This window comes from Dermacentor variabilis, chromosome 1 (assembly GCF_050947875.1).
Source record: "Dermacentor variabilis isolate Ectoservices chromosome 1, ASM5094787v1, whole genome shotgun sequence".
Classification (NCBI taxonomy): domain Eukaryota; kingdom Metazoa; phylum Arthropoda; class Arachnida; order Ixodida; family Ixodidae; genus Dermacentor; species Dermacentor variabilis.
Genome location: NC_134568.1, coordinates 119,004,927 through 119,025,200, shown reverse-complemented (window position 1 = coordinate 119,025,200; position 20,274 = coordinate 119,004,927). Strand labels below are relative to the sequence as shown.

The 20,274-nt window shown below is 45.7% G+C and overlaps 1 protein-coding gene across 4 annotated transcripts in view; it reads left to right on the top strand.

Moving 5' to 3' along the window:
• LOC142583676 (uncharacterized) overlaps nt 1-20,274 on the top strand; it is an 81,867-nt gene that overhangs the window by 34,311 nt on the left and 27,282 nt on the right. For all 4 annotated transcript variants that reach the window (XM_075694167.1, XM_075694178.1, XM_075694171.1 and 1 more), the window contains 3 exons: nt 3,302-3,400; nt 16,389-16,516; nt 17,133-17,281. In XM_075694167.1, the coding sequence (XP_075550282.1) occupies nt 3,302-3,400; nt 16,389-16,516; nt 17,133-17,281 (376 nt within the window). The remainder of the gene's footprint in view (nt 1-3,301; nt 3,401-16,388; nt 16,517-17,132; nt 17,282-20,274) is intronic.

Sequence of the window (20,274 nt, the reverse complement as noted above, 5' to 3'; positions counted from 1 at the left end):
GGTCGGAGTGGTTGAGGCGCAGTATGAGAGAGGGCGCGAGTGTTGCGCTGCTAACGCCGCTAGCAGGCGGGGTTACTTGGACGCCGAAAGACAAGGCGCTTCCTCTTGGGTTCGGGACAGCAAGCAGTGCGGACGTGCTGTGCTGTGCGTGCACCGATCTATGCTTCTGCGAGACCGTCTCGCGTGGCCGCCTTCGAACGCTCCACAGTTCGCGTGACCGTACACGCGAACGACCAGGCATTGGGATCCAGCATGGGGCGAACATATTCGCTCACTATCCGGTCGCGGTGAGTCGGACTTCCTAGATTTGTCGCGCGCCCATCGGCATGTTTTGTGGATAGCCACTCGGCTAGCAGCCATTGATCTATGAAAGGTGCAATAAGTGCCCTTGTGATTGTTTGCACTACTGTGTTGTCGTTCCTTTGTCCCAAGAGCAAGGGTGGGAGAACCCCACAGTATGCAAGGTTCCAGATGAAATTGAGGAATCCGAAACGAGATATTTTGATAGTAGGATAGTTTTGCCTGCAGTGAAAAGAAAGGTGTCTTCTTAGTTACATCAGTGAAAAGAAAAATATCTTTTTAGTGCTCAGTGGCATCAGCCAGTTACTGCACCACTCTTCATGATTAAGGTTGCATTGGAGTGTTCGAATGTTGTTACTGCTGTTCATTGACCAATAGGGAACACAGTCGTCGGCAAATAATCTGATGTCTGAGAAAATGCTAGTAGGCCGGTAATTAATATACACTAGAAAAAGCAAAGGGCCAAGCACTCTACTTTGAGGAACACCTGATACAACGGGAGATAATACAGAAGAGTAGTTGCGTACACAAATTTATTTCGGCTAGTCAAGAAATTTTGGATCCAGTTTAGAATGAGTGGGTGAAGATTAAAACTCAATAGCTTTAACAAAAGCCTTTTCTGCGGGACTTATCAAGCACCTTCTTGAAGCCAAGAAATAGTGCATCTACTGGTACATTAATATCCAGAATGGAGCTGATGTCATTAATAAATAGGGCTAATTGAATTTTGGAAGAAAGGCCTTTTTGGAAACCATGTTGGTTCTGGTAGAAGTAGTTCACATAAAGAAGAAATTTTGCTACGTATGAGTAAATTATGAGTTTCATTAGTCTATATCATACATGTGTGAGTGAGATGGGTCAGTAACTGTTGGGGAAAGAAGAAATACCTTTTTTGGGGATGAGAATGATCTTTCCCACCTTCCGGTCCTGTTGCACCACTACAGCTCACAAGAAGGGCTGAAAAATGTGTTGTAGGATGACACTACATATGGGTTTCGGGCTTTTCAGTATTTTTCAGTTTATATTGGTTGACTCTGGCAGATCAGGATAATTTCAGATTCAATAGCCTTTGCGGTGCCATTGGCATCTTAGCTCATTAGTTAGGTATGACATGGGCGGATGATCGATAAACGGTGCAATCACACTGCCTGCTTTTAGAACTTGTTGACTGTTGGTCTTGTTCTCTTTTTAATGAAGGTAAGGCAGACTAGCAAGTTCTGTGTGGGCCAGAGTGCAAAGTTAGCAGCAGTCTGAAAATTTAGATGTGAAGTAACATGGAGAACCGAGAATTTGGGGTATCACAAAAGCAAGTACAAGGCTGATATCGGAGACATGGCTTTGTAGTTGTCCATCAAAGGGAGCACAGTGCAAATGGACCTCATTGCACTATGCTCACCATGACTGTTATCTTGTAACAGTAATCTTGTTCTTCTATACTGCTTGGTCCATAACATGCTGGAAAGTTGACATATAATTTATTCCTTGTTCACGAGTTACTTTAAGCACAGCATTTGTTCTTTAAGACTTAGTTTTTGTCATCATTATTATATATGGTTTAATGGGGCTTCTGTGTCAAGCTTTCCTAAGTTTGTAATACTAACTGCAACAGGGTTATGATCATTTGAAACTCATTTTGGTGTCTTCAGTTGGTTACTTGAATCCTCAGTATCAGACATCTTGATGATGTTCTCTTTTCATGTACATGTAAATCGCAGAGGTGCTCCCATCAGACTACTGCTAAAGTAATTTGAATAAAATTTGTTGAAATGTAGATAATTTAATTGAATAAATTAATGGAAAGAATTCACTGCCAATTGTAAACACACTTTGATCTGGGGCCTTTCCTTTTTTTTTTTTAACAAGAATGATCTAATAAAAAGGGGGGGGGGGGTGGAAGATAAAAAGAATAATCATGTTTACTGCAGATCTAACTCCACAATGGAATTCAGAATTCACGGTACTGTTCACTGCATTAATTAAGATGTTCAAAGCGACCAAAATTGGTGCATCACCTGTCACTTTGAAATATACCGCTATTGTAATGTTTTCGTGCAGGTTGTAAAATAATGCTATATAGACACCCTAGTAGATTAAGTTATAGAGTTGTGATATTTGATTCCTGTACATCTACGAGTTGTAAACTTGGGGCTTCAATTTTTCTTCGTTACATTTACCAATTTTCAGCACTCTTAAGCACAGCGGTTTCTGGCTAGGTCTCCCACTTCTGTTCCACATAAATAACATCATTGCTCGACACATTGGCACAAAGTCTTCCCTTGTCAGGCCAAATGGGCAGCCATTTCTGATCCATTTGCACCCTTCATTAGATGTAAATGACTTTCGCCAACCTTTGCCTCGCCTCTTTAGCAAAGTTTGGGCATTGTCTCTGCAGGCTGCTTGAGATTGGTTCTCGATATCGGGGCATGAAGGCCTAGCTTATGGCAACACCCGCAAGTGGCTCGCCATGTTACTGGCTTGGGTTGACGTGGCTTCAGATATTAATTTGTGGTAGCTAATGCCTTGAAAAGACTAAAACACTTGTTGATGTACACAAATGCATTAACACATCAAAATGCTTAATTTGCTATAGATATGTATCATAACCACAGATTAAAAAGTAAACAGGAAATAATGGATCAAAGCACCTGTTATGTGTAATCACATGGAAGTGTGACATGTAATTGCTGGATAGCCGGTTTCTGAGCTTGGACTTGTCCCAAGTGTACATTGTAGACTCTTAAATTAAGCTACTGTTACAAATGCAGGTGTACCTGGTTTGCTGCAACACCACTATGAAGCATGCCCATTATTGGTAGAAGTGGAAGTAGCCTATTTTGCTTGACCTCAAACCAGTGGCATCTTGGAGCTGATGGTACTAATAGAATTGCATATTATGGTATGGATGATGGATTTGTCGCAGTTGTGGTTCCCATCAGTTATTTGGCTGTAATAAAAATTCGCTTGCAGGTCCTGATTCATCTTTCTCTGTATCACAATGCAGGGTGGCTGTGCTGGGCAGAAACTGCCATGATGTAATGTTCCGTGTCATTGAGATGGGCCTGGCACTCTGGTTTCCTTGTGTGCTCTGGAATTGTGTCCAGTAAGTAAAACTTTTGTCTGTTCTTATTGTTCTCTCCTTTATTTTACTTAAAGAGACACTAAAGGCACATATTAAGTCCAGCTAAAGTGGTAGATTAGTGCTCGAAAATCTCTAAGGTGTCAATATTATCGTGAACGGAGCCTTAATAATTGAGAAATTGAGGTAAATGAAGGACATCATTAGAGACTCCCCCAGGACATTCAAGTACTTGCCTGATGACAAAAGCACTCCTCAGTTAAATTCTGTCACTAGTACTCTACCACTTGTTCCACAAAACATCCTTGTATTATAAGACGAAATAAAATGCTACTTGTCTAGTTCTGTTTCACTGTTAGAAAAACTCATTGAAATTTCCCTCGTAATGCGCAGCTTATGCCACTGTCGGGCCTGAATCGCCCGTGCTGTTGCTTTCCGTGTCGTCCTCATCACTCTCGCTAGTCGACACTTCGGCAACAACACAGGCAACGATGCCGAAAAGTGGAACCTCGTAGCCAACATGTCTTCGCGGTCGCAGCAGCGCTGCCGAGCAACTTTGCATTCCAAATGCCACACACTGTAGTCAACAGCAGATCCCTGTTGTGTGCCAGCGCCGAGTTCGTGTCACATTCGATAGCATGGACGATGTCTAATTTTTCTTCTATGCTGAGCGAGCACCTGCGTCTTTTTTTATCCGAGCTTCGGAACGACGCGAGTCCTCGCTTGCACGACGCCATAATGCTCTCTGGCACGGCGTCGAAATGATGTTGATGTTGATGTGGCTTCACGCGTAAATGCACAGGGCGCTTGGAGGCCATTGTTCGGATCTCTGAGGCTTGTTGTTCTGCCGGGCCGCCCGATGGAGACAGCGCACCGCCGTGTTTGCGCGACGAAAAGTTGAAACGCTACGTTTTAACCGATGCGTATGGAATAAGCTGGAACGGTTTATGCGGATACAAAACACATTATGTTCAATGGCTGCTGAGTCGGGGATTTGACCTGACTACTTTTAAAACGAAACTACTGTTTAAGCGGGTACAGTTTAATGAGGTTTTACTGTATTTGCCTTTAGTGCCCCTTTAAACATAAGCTGACTAACTGCTGTGAAAAGTGTTTTCTGTTAAAGAGGCCTGGAACCACTTTTTATCAAAGTGGAGAAAGGCATTTAAAGTGAAAATAGGCTATTTCAGCAATACCATATTTACTTGCATAATGATCGCACTCCCGTAATGATCGCACCCCTAAATTTTGTCGTCAAAATTAGATTTTTTTTCTTTCCCATGTAATGATTGCTCCCCGAACTTGCCACAGCGATATGGCATGTGCCAAGTCTAGCTAATGATGGTCACGCTTACCATCTGTCGAATGCTGTCGAATGCTACGCGAACGCCTCTTCAAGACATACCAAGCAGTCTGCACGCACCCAACATTCTTAAGCATATGCCCCATTTTATTCCTTTCATCGCTTTCCACACTTCCATAAAAAAAAAAAAGCTACAACCAAACTTACCTTGGCTTTATTATTTGTAGGCTTTATAATGGTTGTGGTCAACAACAAAAAAGGCGTCTTTTGATTCTTCTCGTCTGCACTTGTGGGCACGCAACAAATCGCAAGCGGTAACGATAGTAGCCATGTTTACACTGATACGTTAGAAATGTACCCTATTCATACGTTGACGCTTGTAACACAGCGAAGATATTCGCCCACACTTAGCGGATATGTGCCATATTAGGATAGTAGTGAAGACAAATGCCATAATTTCCGCAGCATACCCGCCATGTGTTTCTAGGTCACTGGCAGCTAAGCACGCCCATCTCTGTTTCTGTCCCCTCAAAGTGAACATGGCTGCATTATTGCCACAGACTTGCCGATATTAATGATATTATTCATTACTGATAAGGAAGAAACTGTTTCAATGCGTGTAATGTACTCATGAAAAGAAAAAAAAATCTTGTTCGGCGCATTCGGCTTGCTCTGCCGGCCGCCATTTTTGCTTTGGTGTCCCGCACTGTTGCAGTGACAGCCATCTGTTTGTTGACCTGTTGTCAACCCGCAGCAAATGCGGGATGAAAAAAAAATTGCTTTTCGCGTGAAATTTAACCCTCATAACAATCGCACCCCTGAATTTGCAGCAATTTTTTTTACAAAAAAGTGCGATTGTTATGCGAGTAGGTCTGGTACTTCACCGCAAAATGTATTTCAATGCGTTCAGCAGAAGCGAAGTTATTGGCAATCAAACACGGCGTCCTCTGTGCTCCTGTTCCATCTTCCATCTGTTCCATCTTCAATGCCTTGCACTGCAAAGGCTACGGCGCAGTGGGGCATGCCCACAGGGCTCTACCTTCTAAATGTCACTGTGGCACGCAGTTCAAATGTCATTTTGGATGTTAACGTAGACGCCACGACTTCCGCCTTTGGTGCCTGCGACGCCCTAAACATGAGCCATATGCGCTTGTCCTCAGCGAGCCGTAGTGCGCTTATCCAGTGGACTCATGGTGGCACCCCGCGGCGGTATCTACACTATGTAGCCACCCGCAGCTTGATGTTAGCTATCAGCCAATAGCAGCCGTCTAAGGGAATGACGAAATAAAGCATCCAGAAGAGAGTGAAAACAGGGCCTTCTGTTGAAAAAAGAGCGTTTGAGAGAAAGGTTGAGAGAAAGGTGACTTCGCGATCCACTTGCGAGCTCCACGCCCCGCTTACGACAGCAAAACTCTGCTGAGATGTTCACAGCAGCGTATGCTACCGGCAGACTATGTTATTTTACCAAGCCCAAGGGGTGGTTCAAAGCCCCTTTAAAGCAATCCAGCATATATATGCATGGATAGTTTGATCTGGTCCTTTTGGCAACTTCTCGCTACTAAATAACTTTGCTCCAAATTTACAACTTTAGTATTGTCGGCAAAAACTTGGGCTGGGGCGGAGTCAAGACACAGCGACGTAGGTCGCCCTGGCTACAATAATGTGACCAGCGCATCGGCATGGCCGCTGTGCCCGCCTGACAACTGCTAGGGCCTGGCGCTACCACTGTGCTGGCACCTCCTTGTCGGCTCTGCCGGGGATTATGAAGTGGCTTGGTTGTTCGTATCATCCACCATGGCCCGAAAAGTGGTTCGCAGCATCCGAACTTTATCATGTTGTAAGCTAATGGTCAATGAAAAGGCTAGAAGGCATTGTTTATGCAAATACTTCCTTCCTGTTAACATTCAATTTGGACAATTTTATTGCTGGTCAGCACATTGGCAATTAAGTTTTTGGATATATTGTTACATTGCAGAAGTCACATATAAAGGTGTATTTACAATATTTACCAGCGAGACAATGATGCATAAACAAGATGGCTCTCGAGACCGATTCCACCTCTACACGTCAAATTGTTGTCTTCTGACTGGCGCCACTCGTGGTTGCGCGGTAACATTACCCCCGCCTGTAGAGGCGCTGTCTCAGCGTTAACTATAAGGGAAATGAACTTGCAGCAAATTAAGGCTTCAGCTGGGATACATGAACAATGTCCGTAGGGACAGCGAGTCCAGCAGAGTTATCTCATAGTTTACAATGCCAAGCTTACGCAATATTGTGTAGGTCCTTGTGTAGCGCGGCAGCAGCTTTTCAGACAAGCCGACCTGGCGACATGGTGTCCACCGCAGGAAAGCGAACGTCCTGATCTCGGCTGTTGTACCAGATCTTCTGTGCGGCCTGTGACTCAGTGAGTCGGGAGCCGGCAATCTGGCGTGCCGCGTGAGCGCAGGTGAAGACGTCTTAAGCATATTCAGAGAGAGTGTTCATCGAGGAAGCACTGTGTCAAAGGGCAAAGAAGAGTGGCAGCCAAACAGAAGGCAAAAGGGTGAAAGGCCAGCAGTCTCGTGGCGGGATGAGTTATAAGCGAAGGTTACGAAGGACAACACACTGTCCCAATCACTGTGGTATTCAGAAACATACATAGAGAGCATTTTTGTCAACGTGTGATTGGGCTTCTCCGTCAATCCGTTTGTCTGCGGGTGGTAGGCGATGGAAAGCTTGTGCTCAGCAGAACAGGAGCAAAGTAAGTCTTTAACTACTCGGGACAAGAAGGTGCGGCCGTGATCAGTATGGAGCTGCCGAGGTGCACCGTAATGGAGGATGTCGTGTAAACGGAAATCTGCAGCCTCAGTTGCACGGCTTGCGTGCGAAGCTCACGTGATAGTGCACCGGGTAGCGTAATCAGTCGCGACAACAACCCACTTATTTCCAGATTTTGACGTTGTAAAAGTCTGAGAAGATTGAGACTGACGTGAAAGAATGGTTATGTGGGCACATCGATGGGGTCTAGGCGTTCACTTGAGCACTCATCACGGATTCATGTGCGCCAGTGTTAATCAGTGCTGGGACACTGACGCCATCGACTTAAACGCCCATCAAGTTCTGTTTGGTCGGCAAAGTGATCGGAAGGTTTTGCGGTCGAGTCGTCAATGCAGCGTCACCTATGGGAGCTGCATCGCTTAGTTTTCCGGAGACGGGCATTGGGGCTGAAATCGGGGATGGTGGGCGACGAGCCTGCGGCGATAGGGACGATGGTCGTCAAGCTGGTGGCGAACGGGGCTGGTGGCGTTGGAATGATGATGAGTGACTGTTCCAAGGAGCACAAGCATCATCGTTTGGCTGTTGCAGTGCCAATGGAGGCTTGTAATGACGCTCGCTCTGTTAGAGATGTTAATAACTGGTGAATGGCAGTTGCAGAGGGAAGGAGACGGTACGGTTGTTACAGTGGCAAGCAACGTGGCCATTACGCCGGCAGGCAAACAGATTGACTGATCGTCTGCGGTCCGCTACTCGGCTGGATTTCGGTAGCGTGCAGGATACTGTGGACCAGTCGGTGGACCTGGAGCATAAGACAGCTGGGAAGTGGCAGCGGCACATACAAAATTAACTCCAAAATTAGCGAGTTCTTCGCGGACTATTGCCTGCACAAATGGTGCTGTAGGCAAGTTGTTCGGCTTACGGGGGAGGGAAAAATGGGCTGCAGGAGCCATGGCTTCAAGTTCACGTCACACCATCTGTGTCAGGTCATCTATGATGATAGTCGCTGCACTCCTAGCCTGTCACAAGAGGATGTCGCAGCTGTGTTTGGCAGACGTGCAAATGGCATTGCAATGTGGCCACTCTTGGCCTGCTCAAAGCGTTGACACTCTTTTATGATGTCTTGTACTGTTTAACAATTTTGTCACATGAGCAGGTTGAAAGCATCGTCAGCGATCCCCTTCAGTATATGCCCAACCTTGTCTGACTCAGCTATATCGCTATCGACCTTACAGCACACAGCCAGCACATCCTGGATGTAAGAGACGTATGATTCTGTGGACGTCTGTGCGCGGGTCGCTAGTTCTTTCTTAGCGGCGCTCTTCCGCCTGGCGGGACGGCCGAACAAGTCCCTCAGCTTCTGTTTGCATGTGTCCTAGTCGTTAAGCTCTTGCTCGTGGTTGTCATACCACACCTTTGCCGTGCCTTGTAGGCAGAAGACCAAGTTAGCCAACATAATTATTGGATCCCATTTGTTGTGGGCACCTAACACTCATACGGGGCGATCCAGTCTTGCATGTGGAGGTGCTCGGTGCCGCAGAATGTTCCTGGAACTCGTGGCTGAGCCAGCACAACCGTCAGGGTTGTAGGCATTGATGCGGGCCGTGCCATGTCAGGTCCTATTTCGTCCGTTGTGCTGTCCAGTCTGAGGTGACAACCACTGCAGAGCTCCTTTGTTGTTTCTCGTGGGTACCCTGCACCTCTCACCAATTCAGTACATTGCAGAAGTCACATCTAAAGATGTATTTACAATATTTACAAGAGAGACAATGATGCATAAACAAGATAGCTGTCGAGACTGATTTCACCTCTACACATCAAATCGTCGTCTTCTGACTGGTGCCACACCTGGTTGTGCTGTAACAATATGCGTACCGTAATATCCTGAGATGCCTGACCCCTGAAAGATAACCCACCCCTGACTAAGCTCCTGTCTGAAAGAAACTGAAAATCGCATCACACTGAAAGTTAGCCTACCTCATAGTTTCACTGGATGTTCTCTCAATTTTAGGTGGGCTATTTCTCGGCATTTTACGGTAGTTGTGAAAAGCATGTTCACTTGTTAATGCATGTGACAAGCTGTCACTGCTTTTTCACTGTAAAGCAGGCCTTGAGGCCCTCATTATTTCGAACACATTTCATTGGGCCAGTTAGTGAGACATAGCAAGTACAGCCTATTGGAAAAAGGTTAAGGTCACCTCAACTGACTACTGTCATCAATGGCCAACTGGCTTTTCTGTTTTTCGATAAGCTGTACATGCAGCATGAGCAGACGAGGATACAAAGCTGAGAGACAACTCATTATTTCGAAGTGTGTGAGTTGTCTCGACACCTGACTTGCATTGTATCATTTGCTTGAGTTAAAGGGACACTAAAGGTTAATATTAAGTCAACGTGGACTGTTGAAATACAATCCCGGAAGCCTCGAAACGCTTGTTTCGTTCGAAGAAGAGACTTATTTTAAGAGAAAATGCGTTCTGAAGCATCCACGTACCTCTAGCGCAGTTCAAATCACCCGCCCTTTGATCGAGGAGTATTGACGTCATGGTCTCGTAGTGACGTTGCGCCGTCGGTGAGTAAAACGACTCCCGCAGACGGCGCTACGGCTTTTCTGCACAAAACGCAAACGCGCGGCCAGAAACAGAGCCAAGACAGAGCCGACAGTAGCGCGAAAGCTGAACTGTGGTTATAGTGTACTAGAATAATGTCCTAGTGGCGCAAGCAAGAGGGAGGGGCAATGGGCCGGTTGAAGCAAACGCCAGTAGCCGCCGCCGGTGGTGCTGCTGCGCCTTTTTCTAGCTGCCAGTGCACGGTCGGGCTGGCTCAGACACGCTCTGCGGCTGTTTGCTCCGTGTGTTTTCCGAGCCGTGTTACGTTCAACGTGGTCGTTCTGGTGAAAAACAATGGATTTTTTGAAAAAGTGCCTCCTGTGGTGCATGTACTGCACCACAGGAGGCACGATGCCAAAAAGAAAGACGGACTCCCATTGCTACGCTCCGGGCTACCACAGTGGTTATCCGGGTGCTCCGAAAGTGGCATTGTTCGTTTTAAAGACAGGCTGCGAAGCCTGCCTGAACTTGCTACTGATCACCAAAGAGGCAGCAGGAAATTTGAGGCTTCCAGAGTTTACCCATATGAAAGACAACGGTGGTTTGTTATATCCTGCCTCCCCTCCTTACCAGTTTGTGGTCAACTTGGAGAAAAACTTCACAGCTTGTTTTAGTCTTCTTGAGTTGCACGCAGACAGTGTTTTAGATGTTTTAGATGTTGTTAAAGCAAGGTGGCAGCATCAGCTTGGCTGCCCTGATCACTGCGAATCTACGACAGCAGAACTCACTGCCTTCTAATTATCAATAGAAGGCAGTGAGTTCAATCTAATTATTCATTATCCATTACCCTATCTTTGTTTTCCTCAACTCAGAGCCGCAGTCACCCACTATTTCATACTTCAGCTACGTACTGAACAAAGATGCCTTTTTGGAATCTGTGACTAAAACTGACTGGTCTGCTGTCCTTGAACATAATGATCCACAAGACGCCTTTTCTCAGTTGTCCGCAATTTTGTTATCATTAATCAATTCACATACCGTCAAGAAAAAATGCAAGAAAATCCTCTCCCTTCCTCAAAACCCTTGGTTAAATGCTAGCATACTAGCCAATATGCGGAAACCTTGTGGGGGTTCCACTCTGCATGCGGCTAGGGCTGAAGGCGAGCTCCAGATCTAGCCCCACGTAGTCGCTTTGTGTTACTCCCCAACCCGTAGCGCGGGAATCGTGGCTACGTCGGGTTCGAACGAATAAGGCAACCAGTGGTGTCAACTGTAAGAACGTTTATTTCTACCGGCAATAAAGAACACTGGCAGAGGGACGTCCTCTTTGTAATAGTAATAAATAGGCTGGCCTCGTTGCCCGGGATAGTCAGGCAACGTGGTCACTCACGGGTTGCGGCAGGTACTCCAGTCCGGCAGGTTAGGGGTCCGGCCTCAGAGAGAGAGGGTCTCCCCCGGTCGCGCTGTTTTGTACCTTTTTACCTGGGCGAGGGGAATAACCTCCTCGCCCGTCAGCTACCTGCCCACGAGTCGGGGAGGAAGGGTGCGCGTGCGTCGCCAGAGCGAGGGAGAATCGGGAGAGGGCATAGTGCGCCTCTTCCCTGTCTATGCCGGCTCTCGACGCGACGGCGCGGGGGGGAAGATGGGCGCGTGTGCTCCCCACAACCTGACAACATGTATAAAAAAACTAAAAGGCAACTTTTTAATGTTGCCCTCTCTGCACGATACAAAAAATTTTGCAACGCACTCAACAGCAAAATAAAGAATGCGAGGAAGAGCTACTATGAGCACAAACTTGGTCAGTCTGGCAGCAACTCAAGACAAAAGTGGCAAGTTTTAAATTCCTTTTTGCGCAGAAATGAACAACTCTCATCTATCGATACCATCACAAATGATCACATTACATATGATCAACCATTTGAGATAGCAAGAGCGTTCAGTGATGCGTTTTTTCCGGACAAACCAGTCATCAGTAGCCATCCTTTGTCACTGAATCGTGTGCCGCGTTCATTTTTTCTTTACCCTACAACTCCCCATGAGGTTCTTGATGTCATTCGCAAGCTGAAAGTAACCAGTGCCGGTCTTGATGATATTCATCCTAGTAACATAAAACTAGTTGCTCATCTCATATGTGATGTTTTATGTTTTATTATGAATTTAATATTCAGGACCGGCATTTTTCCATCTGAGCTGAAACGTGCAAAGGTAATTCCAGTTTTTAAGAGAGGCTACTAACAAATTACCGCCGAATATGTATACTGCCATTCTTTAGTAAAGCGATTGAAAAGTTGACTGTTACTCGATTAACCAATTACCTGCCTAAATTTAATATTCTTTCCAATTCTCAGTATGGTTTTCGTCCTGGCTATTCGACCGACTTTGCTCTTATCTTCCTAGCGGATCGCTTAAAGGAAGCTATTGATAAAGGGTATTTTGCTGGTTCAGTTTTTATATTTTACGAAAGCTCTAGGCATAACTGGGCCAGCACTAATGTTACTACGAACCTACCTGCAGGATAGACATAACATAGTTGAAATTTCTAATGTTTTTTCCGAAGCTAAGGTTACTAACCTAGGGGTACCACAGGGTTCTATTCTGGGACCTTTATTATTTTTAATTTACATTAATGATCTGCCTGACTGTCTAACATCCTCACAATGTGTGTTGTATGCTGACGACACACCCATAATTAACTACGATAAAAATATTTCGTCCTTAGCTACTAAACTAAATAATGACTTGGCTAAGGTTACAAACTGGTGTATAAATAATAATCTTGTTATTAATCCCTTGAAAACCAAGTTTATTGTATTTAATTCCCCCCAGAAACCATCTTGTTCAGTTCCATTGCTGATTCTTGGTTCCCATTTAATCCCTTATAGCACTCATTGCTCATTCTTAGGGGTAGAACTAGACTCTAACCTCAAGTTTCATTATCATGTCTCGAATATTAAAAAGAAAGTTGCTTACGGCATTCGGTTACTGATTAGAGCCTGCCAATTCTAACTGTTCTACACTTGTGCCGCTATATTACGCTTTTATACACTAACACATTAACTACTCGTTAATATGTTGGGGAAATACATATAATACTCACCTCAGTTCACTTCAAACTTTGCAAAACCAAGCAATTAGAATAGTCACCTCTAGTCCCTGTAATACTAGCGCTCTCCCATTGCTACACCGTAATAACATTCTGTCTGTCAAAGAAACTGTGTTGTATAATCTGGGTATATTTATTTTTAAGTTATTGAATAACGAAGTTCCTGCATGTATAATTCCTAAAACATGCCGGATAAACACTAATGTCACTAGATTTGCTTTGCACAATAATCTAATTTTACCTCAGGTACGCACCAGCTATGGCAAACAATCAGTTCATTTTGCTGTTTTTTCATTTTGGAATTCCATACCACTTTGCGTCAATACTTCGCGTTCAACATCCGTATTTAAAAAACATCTGAAGAATTTTCTTCTAACAGAAAATATTTAACATTAACTTCTTTTTCTTTTCTTTTTTTTCTCTTTTTTCTTCAGCCTTATTACTTCAAGTATTCTGCTGTTCTGATACCTTTCTTTTTTATTAATAGTCATGTGTATTTAGAAGTTGTTTTGTTGTTGTTTCTATCGTTGCATTTATGGTCATGTATATTTGAAATTCTTTTTTTTTGTATTGCATGTTTGGTTAAGATGTCCGTTACTGTTCAATTCGTTTAGTAGTTCATTTGGTTTTGCTGCATTTGCTCCTTGCAATTGTATAATTTCCTTCGTTAGATTTCTTGTAACTAACTCGTAATCTTGTTTTGCATTCTCCAATACTTACTTTCTTCCATGTTTGCTTATATATGATTTTAATGCAGTTCAAATTGTTGCTTTAGAAAATGCATATTTATAAATAACAGGAGGTCCCGATACAGTCATTGACTATGGGACCTCCTTCTGTATATTATTTTTTTTTATGACCTGTAATCTATAATGAATAAAATCAATTTCAATTAAGCATGCAGTAAAGGGGGGAGGGGCACTTGAATAATTCTGACCATGTGTGGTTTTATAACCGGCAACAACACGGATATTTTTGCATTTTGCCACCATGAAAATGCAGCCAACGAGACCATGCTTACCAGCGCAACGCCGAAGTCGCTACACACTTTCGTGTCATTCGTGATAAGCATGCGATTTAAATGGAGTAAATATAGCTGCATAGAAGCGAAACAGGCTCAGATATACCGGCTTGAAAGCCGGTATATCTGAGCCTGGATGAGCAAAAATGAGCTCGGTGAATTGCCAGCTGGCACAGGCGATGCCACGAGCGTAATCAAAGCGCCGGATTTCGCTAGCAGACGAAGTTGTCAATGCTACAGTATCGATGTGGCCTTCAAAAACTTCCTTTACACAACCTGTCCGTGGTGTGGAGCTAAACCAACATTATACCACATTACATGGGAGTGTACAAGAAACCAGGCATTCCACAAACACAAAACACCAAGTGTGGAGCAATGGGAGAGCTGGCTCACCAGCCGCGAGCTAGAGGCTCAAAGAGCTCTAATAGCGCACGCGTGCGAGGCGGCCCGGCTCGGTGGAGCCCTGGACCAGGGGCCCATCCATGGCTGAAGAGGACCCAAGCTTCAAGAATGAAGACTTCGGCCTCGACCCGCTAAAACCTTAGAAAAAGTCAATAAAGTTTTCCATTCCATTCCATTTACACAATACTTTGTTAAATACAATCCTTGTCTGTCATAATGAAAGAATCATGTCCGTAAGAAACGCTTAGAAAAGCGGACCGCCTCAAAAGTAGCCATTATGAGAGCAGCAGGTCTGCTAGAAAAGGTTGCAGTGGCGACACCTGGTGGCGTCAACGGAAAGGGGCATGCGTGCTCCTTCCCGGTCGTGTCATTAGGACATTCTAGTACACTATAACTGTGGTGGCTAGCGGAAGGGAAAGCGCACGACGATAAGCTGGTTCTTTATTTTATGACGCCAACTTCGACGCTCGTTGCAATGGATGACCCTGACAACAACACATTAGCTCGCGACGCTGGGCTCGAGTTCAGCGATTTAAGCACTGATGAACTTGACCTGCTGTTGAGGGCTCGCGCTGCCGGCGTCGTTGCGTACTACTACGACGACGGCCTGCTTTGAAAGGCACTTCACGCAACTTCAGTAAGTCGGCGTTGAACTCGTAATCCTCTGGAGGAAAGTGCAGCGAGCACACTACGTGATTTTTCTGCTCTTTGCCAGCGCGCTGTGGCAATGGTACGGGACTTAACCACTTCGAACGGAGAGGTTCAGTCGTTGGCACACAGTGATAAGTAACATTGGATTCGCCGCTGCAACTGCCCTTGGCCAAGTTCCGCAGACCGTTCGCACATCCCAGGACATCACATGGACGTGACATTCTCGCTGCTTGTTCCAAATGCAAGTTTCGCGAGCCAGCAGGACCACCGCAGCACGACGCGATAAAGAAACAACTGAAACTCCAAAGCGCGCACGGTGCAAAGCCGAGCGCGCAAAGTCGAGCGCGCAGAGTCGAGCGAAAACGAAACCTTTCGATCACCCATACGTCAAAATGTAATTTTTTCTTAGAATCAAATAGAAGTAGACAAGTAGCATTTTCTTCTGTCTTATAATCTGATGAAATTATCTTTTTAATACGAGTAGTTGAGTACTAGTGACATAAATTATGATGAGGAGTGCTTTCGTCATCGGGCTAGTACCGGAATGTCGCTGGGGGGTCTCAAATCGTGTCATGCATTTACCTCAATTTCTCGGTTACTAAAGCTTTGTTTGCGATTATATTGATGCCTTAGACGTTCTAGAGCATTGCTTTATCACTTTAACTTGACTTTCTGGTAACCTTCAGTGTCCCTTTAAAAACAATAGACCATCTTCCTAATTTGCAAGTGCACTTTCTTTGTGTTGCAAATTTGCGTAACTAATGGTGGCACAGGTTGTGGCTCAAATGAAGATGAAGTAGTAGCTGCACGTGCTGGGGCTTGTCTCTTGTGCATGGTTTCATCGCAAGATCCATGTCTACATTTTCCGTGTCGCAAGACAAGCAAAGAGCGCTTGTATTCGCTGATTTCAGAAATGACTACACTGCTATTATCTTTGCTAACTGTCTTGAGGGAAAGTGAGATTTACAGGTATGAAAAGAGTCTATGGTTATGTTTCTCAGCTTTTTTTATGAAATAGAGGTGTGCTTATATAATTAACACTTGTCTTGTTTTCCTTGTCAGCACTATAATTTGACAGTTTGATAACTTGTATAGTCTGCCTGGCACTGCAAAATTTGAATTAGCCAGCCTTTACTGTACTGTACTTCATGACTGCTTCATACTAGCAAGCACATGAAATTCTCTGGTCTGGTGCCTTGCTGAATCCAGTACTATTTATATTGATTCAGACCACAGCAGCTGTGGATCCTGAACCCGAAGAAACTCCTCGTGCGTCGAGAGCCTGAGAAGGTGGTCCCAACAGGCACTGAGTCAGAGGCCTTGTTCTCGGTACCTAAAGAGCTGGCCAAGAGTGGAGGTGAGTGGAGAGGCTCAGCTTGCTTGATAGTAATGCTTAGTGATTTCAGCCATCGTGGTGATGAAAGTTTTGGTTTCTCTGAAGTGAAGTAATTCAGGAAACTGCTTTATCTCAAGAACTTGATCATTACAATATGCCTGTGAAACTAGCCAAAGCAGCCCATGCGGTGTTAACCATTGTTTGTAGTAGTATGTTATTTTTGATTTTTTATGAGCTGAAGGCTTATGCAGCAGCTCAGACCACTTAAAATGCGACTGCTTATTGGGCAAGACCAGATATAATGCGATGTTTTCCAACTCCCATTGACCCTCCCACAGAACACAATACATGCACATAACACTTGAAGTGCAGCCATGCAAGATGAAATATTGGTTATGATGCGGCTGCCAGTAAGTGAGACGCGTGAGGACCCTGGGGGAAGAAACACCATAGGCAGTTCGTGGCATTGACCTTTGTGAAAGCAAATCAGAAGAAAACTTTAATCAACGACTTCTCTCCCTTCTCTATCTCACAAAGTAATCCAAATGTTTAACTGCTTATCAATGACCTTCACTTGCTCAGAAGGCAGTGAAAATCAAGCACATGTTAAAAAAGGTGGTGCTTTGTTGTCTTGCAGACAGCCTCAGCTCTCTGGAAAAAGTACCAGAATGCTTCATCTGCTATGATGCGGAAAGGACTGATGCAGGACCCCTGATTCGCCCGTGCAACTGCAAGGGGGATGTCTCTGTTGTGCACCATGACTGCCTTCGTACCTGGCTTATTGAGGTAGGTACTTCAATGCCTTTTTGAAGGGGGGACATGAATTTGAGAACTTGTTTTCTTATTCCTTAATGGATGTTCATGAAAATTGACTCAGATATGCAGAATATATCTGTAGAGGATCCGATTCCTGCGCCGCCGTCATGAACGTCTGCACAACGAGCGGATGTTTGTTTGCAGCGCAGGCCTCCTCGTTGTGGAAGGCATGTACAATAAAGGCTCAGTTTCACCACCGCTCGGCTGCCCGCCAGTTGCGCTCAAAGTTCATTCTCTCTCTCTGCGCGCGTCTGTCTATAGCGGATGCATTTCGCGCCCCTATAGCCTGGTGACCCGGACGTAGCAAGTACATGCGATGGAAGACGAAACGAACGCTACAGCGTCCAGCAATGATGCCCCGGCTCCTAAGCCCCAGTCACAGTGACAGCCGACATCCCTGCCCCCAGCGCTGCCATCGACGCCATTTCCAATGCCCAGCTGCGGCTGGCGCCGTTTTGGCCGAAGAATCCCGCCGTGTGGTTCACGCAAGTAGAAGCCCTCTTCGATCTGCAGCGCATCACATTGCAACGTGTGATGTACCTGCACATCGTCTCAGCACTTTCCTCCGAGGTAGCTGATGAGTTGTGCATCGTGAGAGTCCCGTCATGAGAGCCCCGCATCCGGTCGCACCCTACAACCATTTCAAGGCCATAGTGCTCACATGCAAAACCGTGTCCGAGAGAAGCCGCTTGCAGCAACTGCTTAACGCAGAAGAACTTGGCGATCACCGACCGTCGCAGCTATTACATCGGATGCGACAGCTACTCGATGACTATACCCAAGACGCCGAGAGTCCACTATTGCGTGAGCTATTTCTGCAACACTTGCCTCAGACACTTGTCGTGGTTTTGGCAACTGCGGATGATGTGCCTCTTGACAAACGGGCAGAGCTTGCGGACTGCGTCAATGACTACTCCGGCGCAAGCTCCGCAGTATCCTCGACCACTGTCACATCAGACCTCGAGGCCCGGCCATCTCGCCTCGAGGAGAAAATTGACCGGCTGATAGACACAATGCTAGCAGTGCAGATGTACACACCTCGTCGCTCTCCACTGGCTAGGGGTGGCTCACGTTCGCGTTCCCGCCCAAGACGCACTTCCAACGGCTTCTGTTGGTACCACACCAGGTTCGGCGCCAGCGCTTCCAAATGTCGACAGCCTTGTTGCTGGCAAAGAAACATGGAAGCGAGTCACTAATGACGGTGCGTGACTTGACCGCTACGCGAAGCCGCCTATTCTACATCACAGACAGGATCGCAGGCCATCGCTTTATGTGGACACTGGTGCAGAGGTGAGCGTCATTCTTGCCTCCCGCCTCGACCGACACCGTTGTCCGAGGACTGCGCCTTTGCAAGCTGTGAATACATCCACAATCGCGACATATGGCCAACGCTCCCTCACCATTTACCTGGGCCTGCATCGCATATTTCGGTGGATTTTCATCCTCACCGATGTGCGCTTCGCCATACTAGGTGCGGACTTTCTTATTTTGGTTTGAACGTGAATCTCCGCTCTCGTCAACTTGTGGACTGTACGACCAGCCTCTCCGTGCAAGGTATCCTTGCACCGCTGTTCGCCTCTACGCAAGCAGCTCCGCATATGCCATCATCAGAATTTGCCTCTGTCCTGAATTTACCAAACCTGAATTTCCTGAATTTACCAAACCTAGCAACCTGCAACTTCCGGTGCGACACATTGTGACGCACCTCATCATCACCACGGAACTCCAGCGTCCTGCAAGCCACGACGTCTTGCTGGAGACCGTCTCGCCACAGCTCACAGAGGATTTGACCACATGCTGCAGTTAGGCATAATCCGCCCATCGTCAAGCAGCTGGTCATCTTCCCTGCACATGATGCCCATGCGTGGCGCCCTTGTGGAGACTATCGTGCATTGAATTCTCGCACCACCCCCAACTGGTACCCGCTTCCACACAGCCGCCGCCGTGAACGTCTGCACAACGAGCGGATGTTTATGTTTGCAGCGCCGGCCTCCTCGGCGTGGAAGGCACATACAATAAAGGCTCAGTTTCACCTCCGCTCGGCTGCTCGCCGGTTGCACTCAAAGTTCGTTCTCTTCTCGCTGCGCGCATCTGTCTATAGCGGATGCATTTCGCACCCCTATAACATCCCTGAGGATTCCATAAAAGTTTTTGAGGGATATCGTGAGAACATTTTATTCAGCAGAATTTTTCACCTTTGCACTTCCTGGAAGGCCTGGGGGAGCTTAAAAAAATGCAATGGAAGACTCCTTGAATATTGACTGCATAGCTAAATGTGTGCTGAAGGGCGCGACATTGTTTTGTTTTTCCTTTTTTCTTTCTTTTTTTGCAACACGAAATGTTTGGGTTGTAATTTTTTTCATTATCCTCGCCTTAGGCACACTTTTGACGTGAATGAATAGCCACATCATAAATTTAGAAAAACGCAAGCTAAGACAGCGAGAAACCAAGGAATGTGACAAAAAAAAGGCAGTGGCAAAATAGGCCATAAAAAAGAAATGGCTTCGAAAACAGAGCACGAAGGCAAAAAGACAGTTTTGAGAAAATGGCTCCCAAAGTTGCGCCTTCTTTTCAGTTCACTAAAAGGCATCAAATGTAGTTTTTGGTGTGTCTCGTGATGCAGAGATTCTTGAACATGTGGCTTCTGCTCTGGTGTGTCTTCGTTCCCCACCTTTATTTTTATTTCTTCCTTTCTTTTCTTTCCTCTTTTTTTTTGTTAATGTGGCATTCTTTACTGCTGCTCTACATAGAGCATGGTGCCTGGGTTTCAAATCAAGTGAGCCGCAGAACTCCATGTGGACACGAACATAGCTTGAGTGTTGTTCCTGCAGACTGCCTCATTCATACAGTGAACTCTCACTTGAGTGAACTTCAAGGGACCGAAGGACATAGTTTACTTAACTGAAAGTTCACTAACCTGAATGTTCACTAGACCAACATAAGACATGGCATACAAAGTCAAA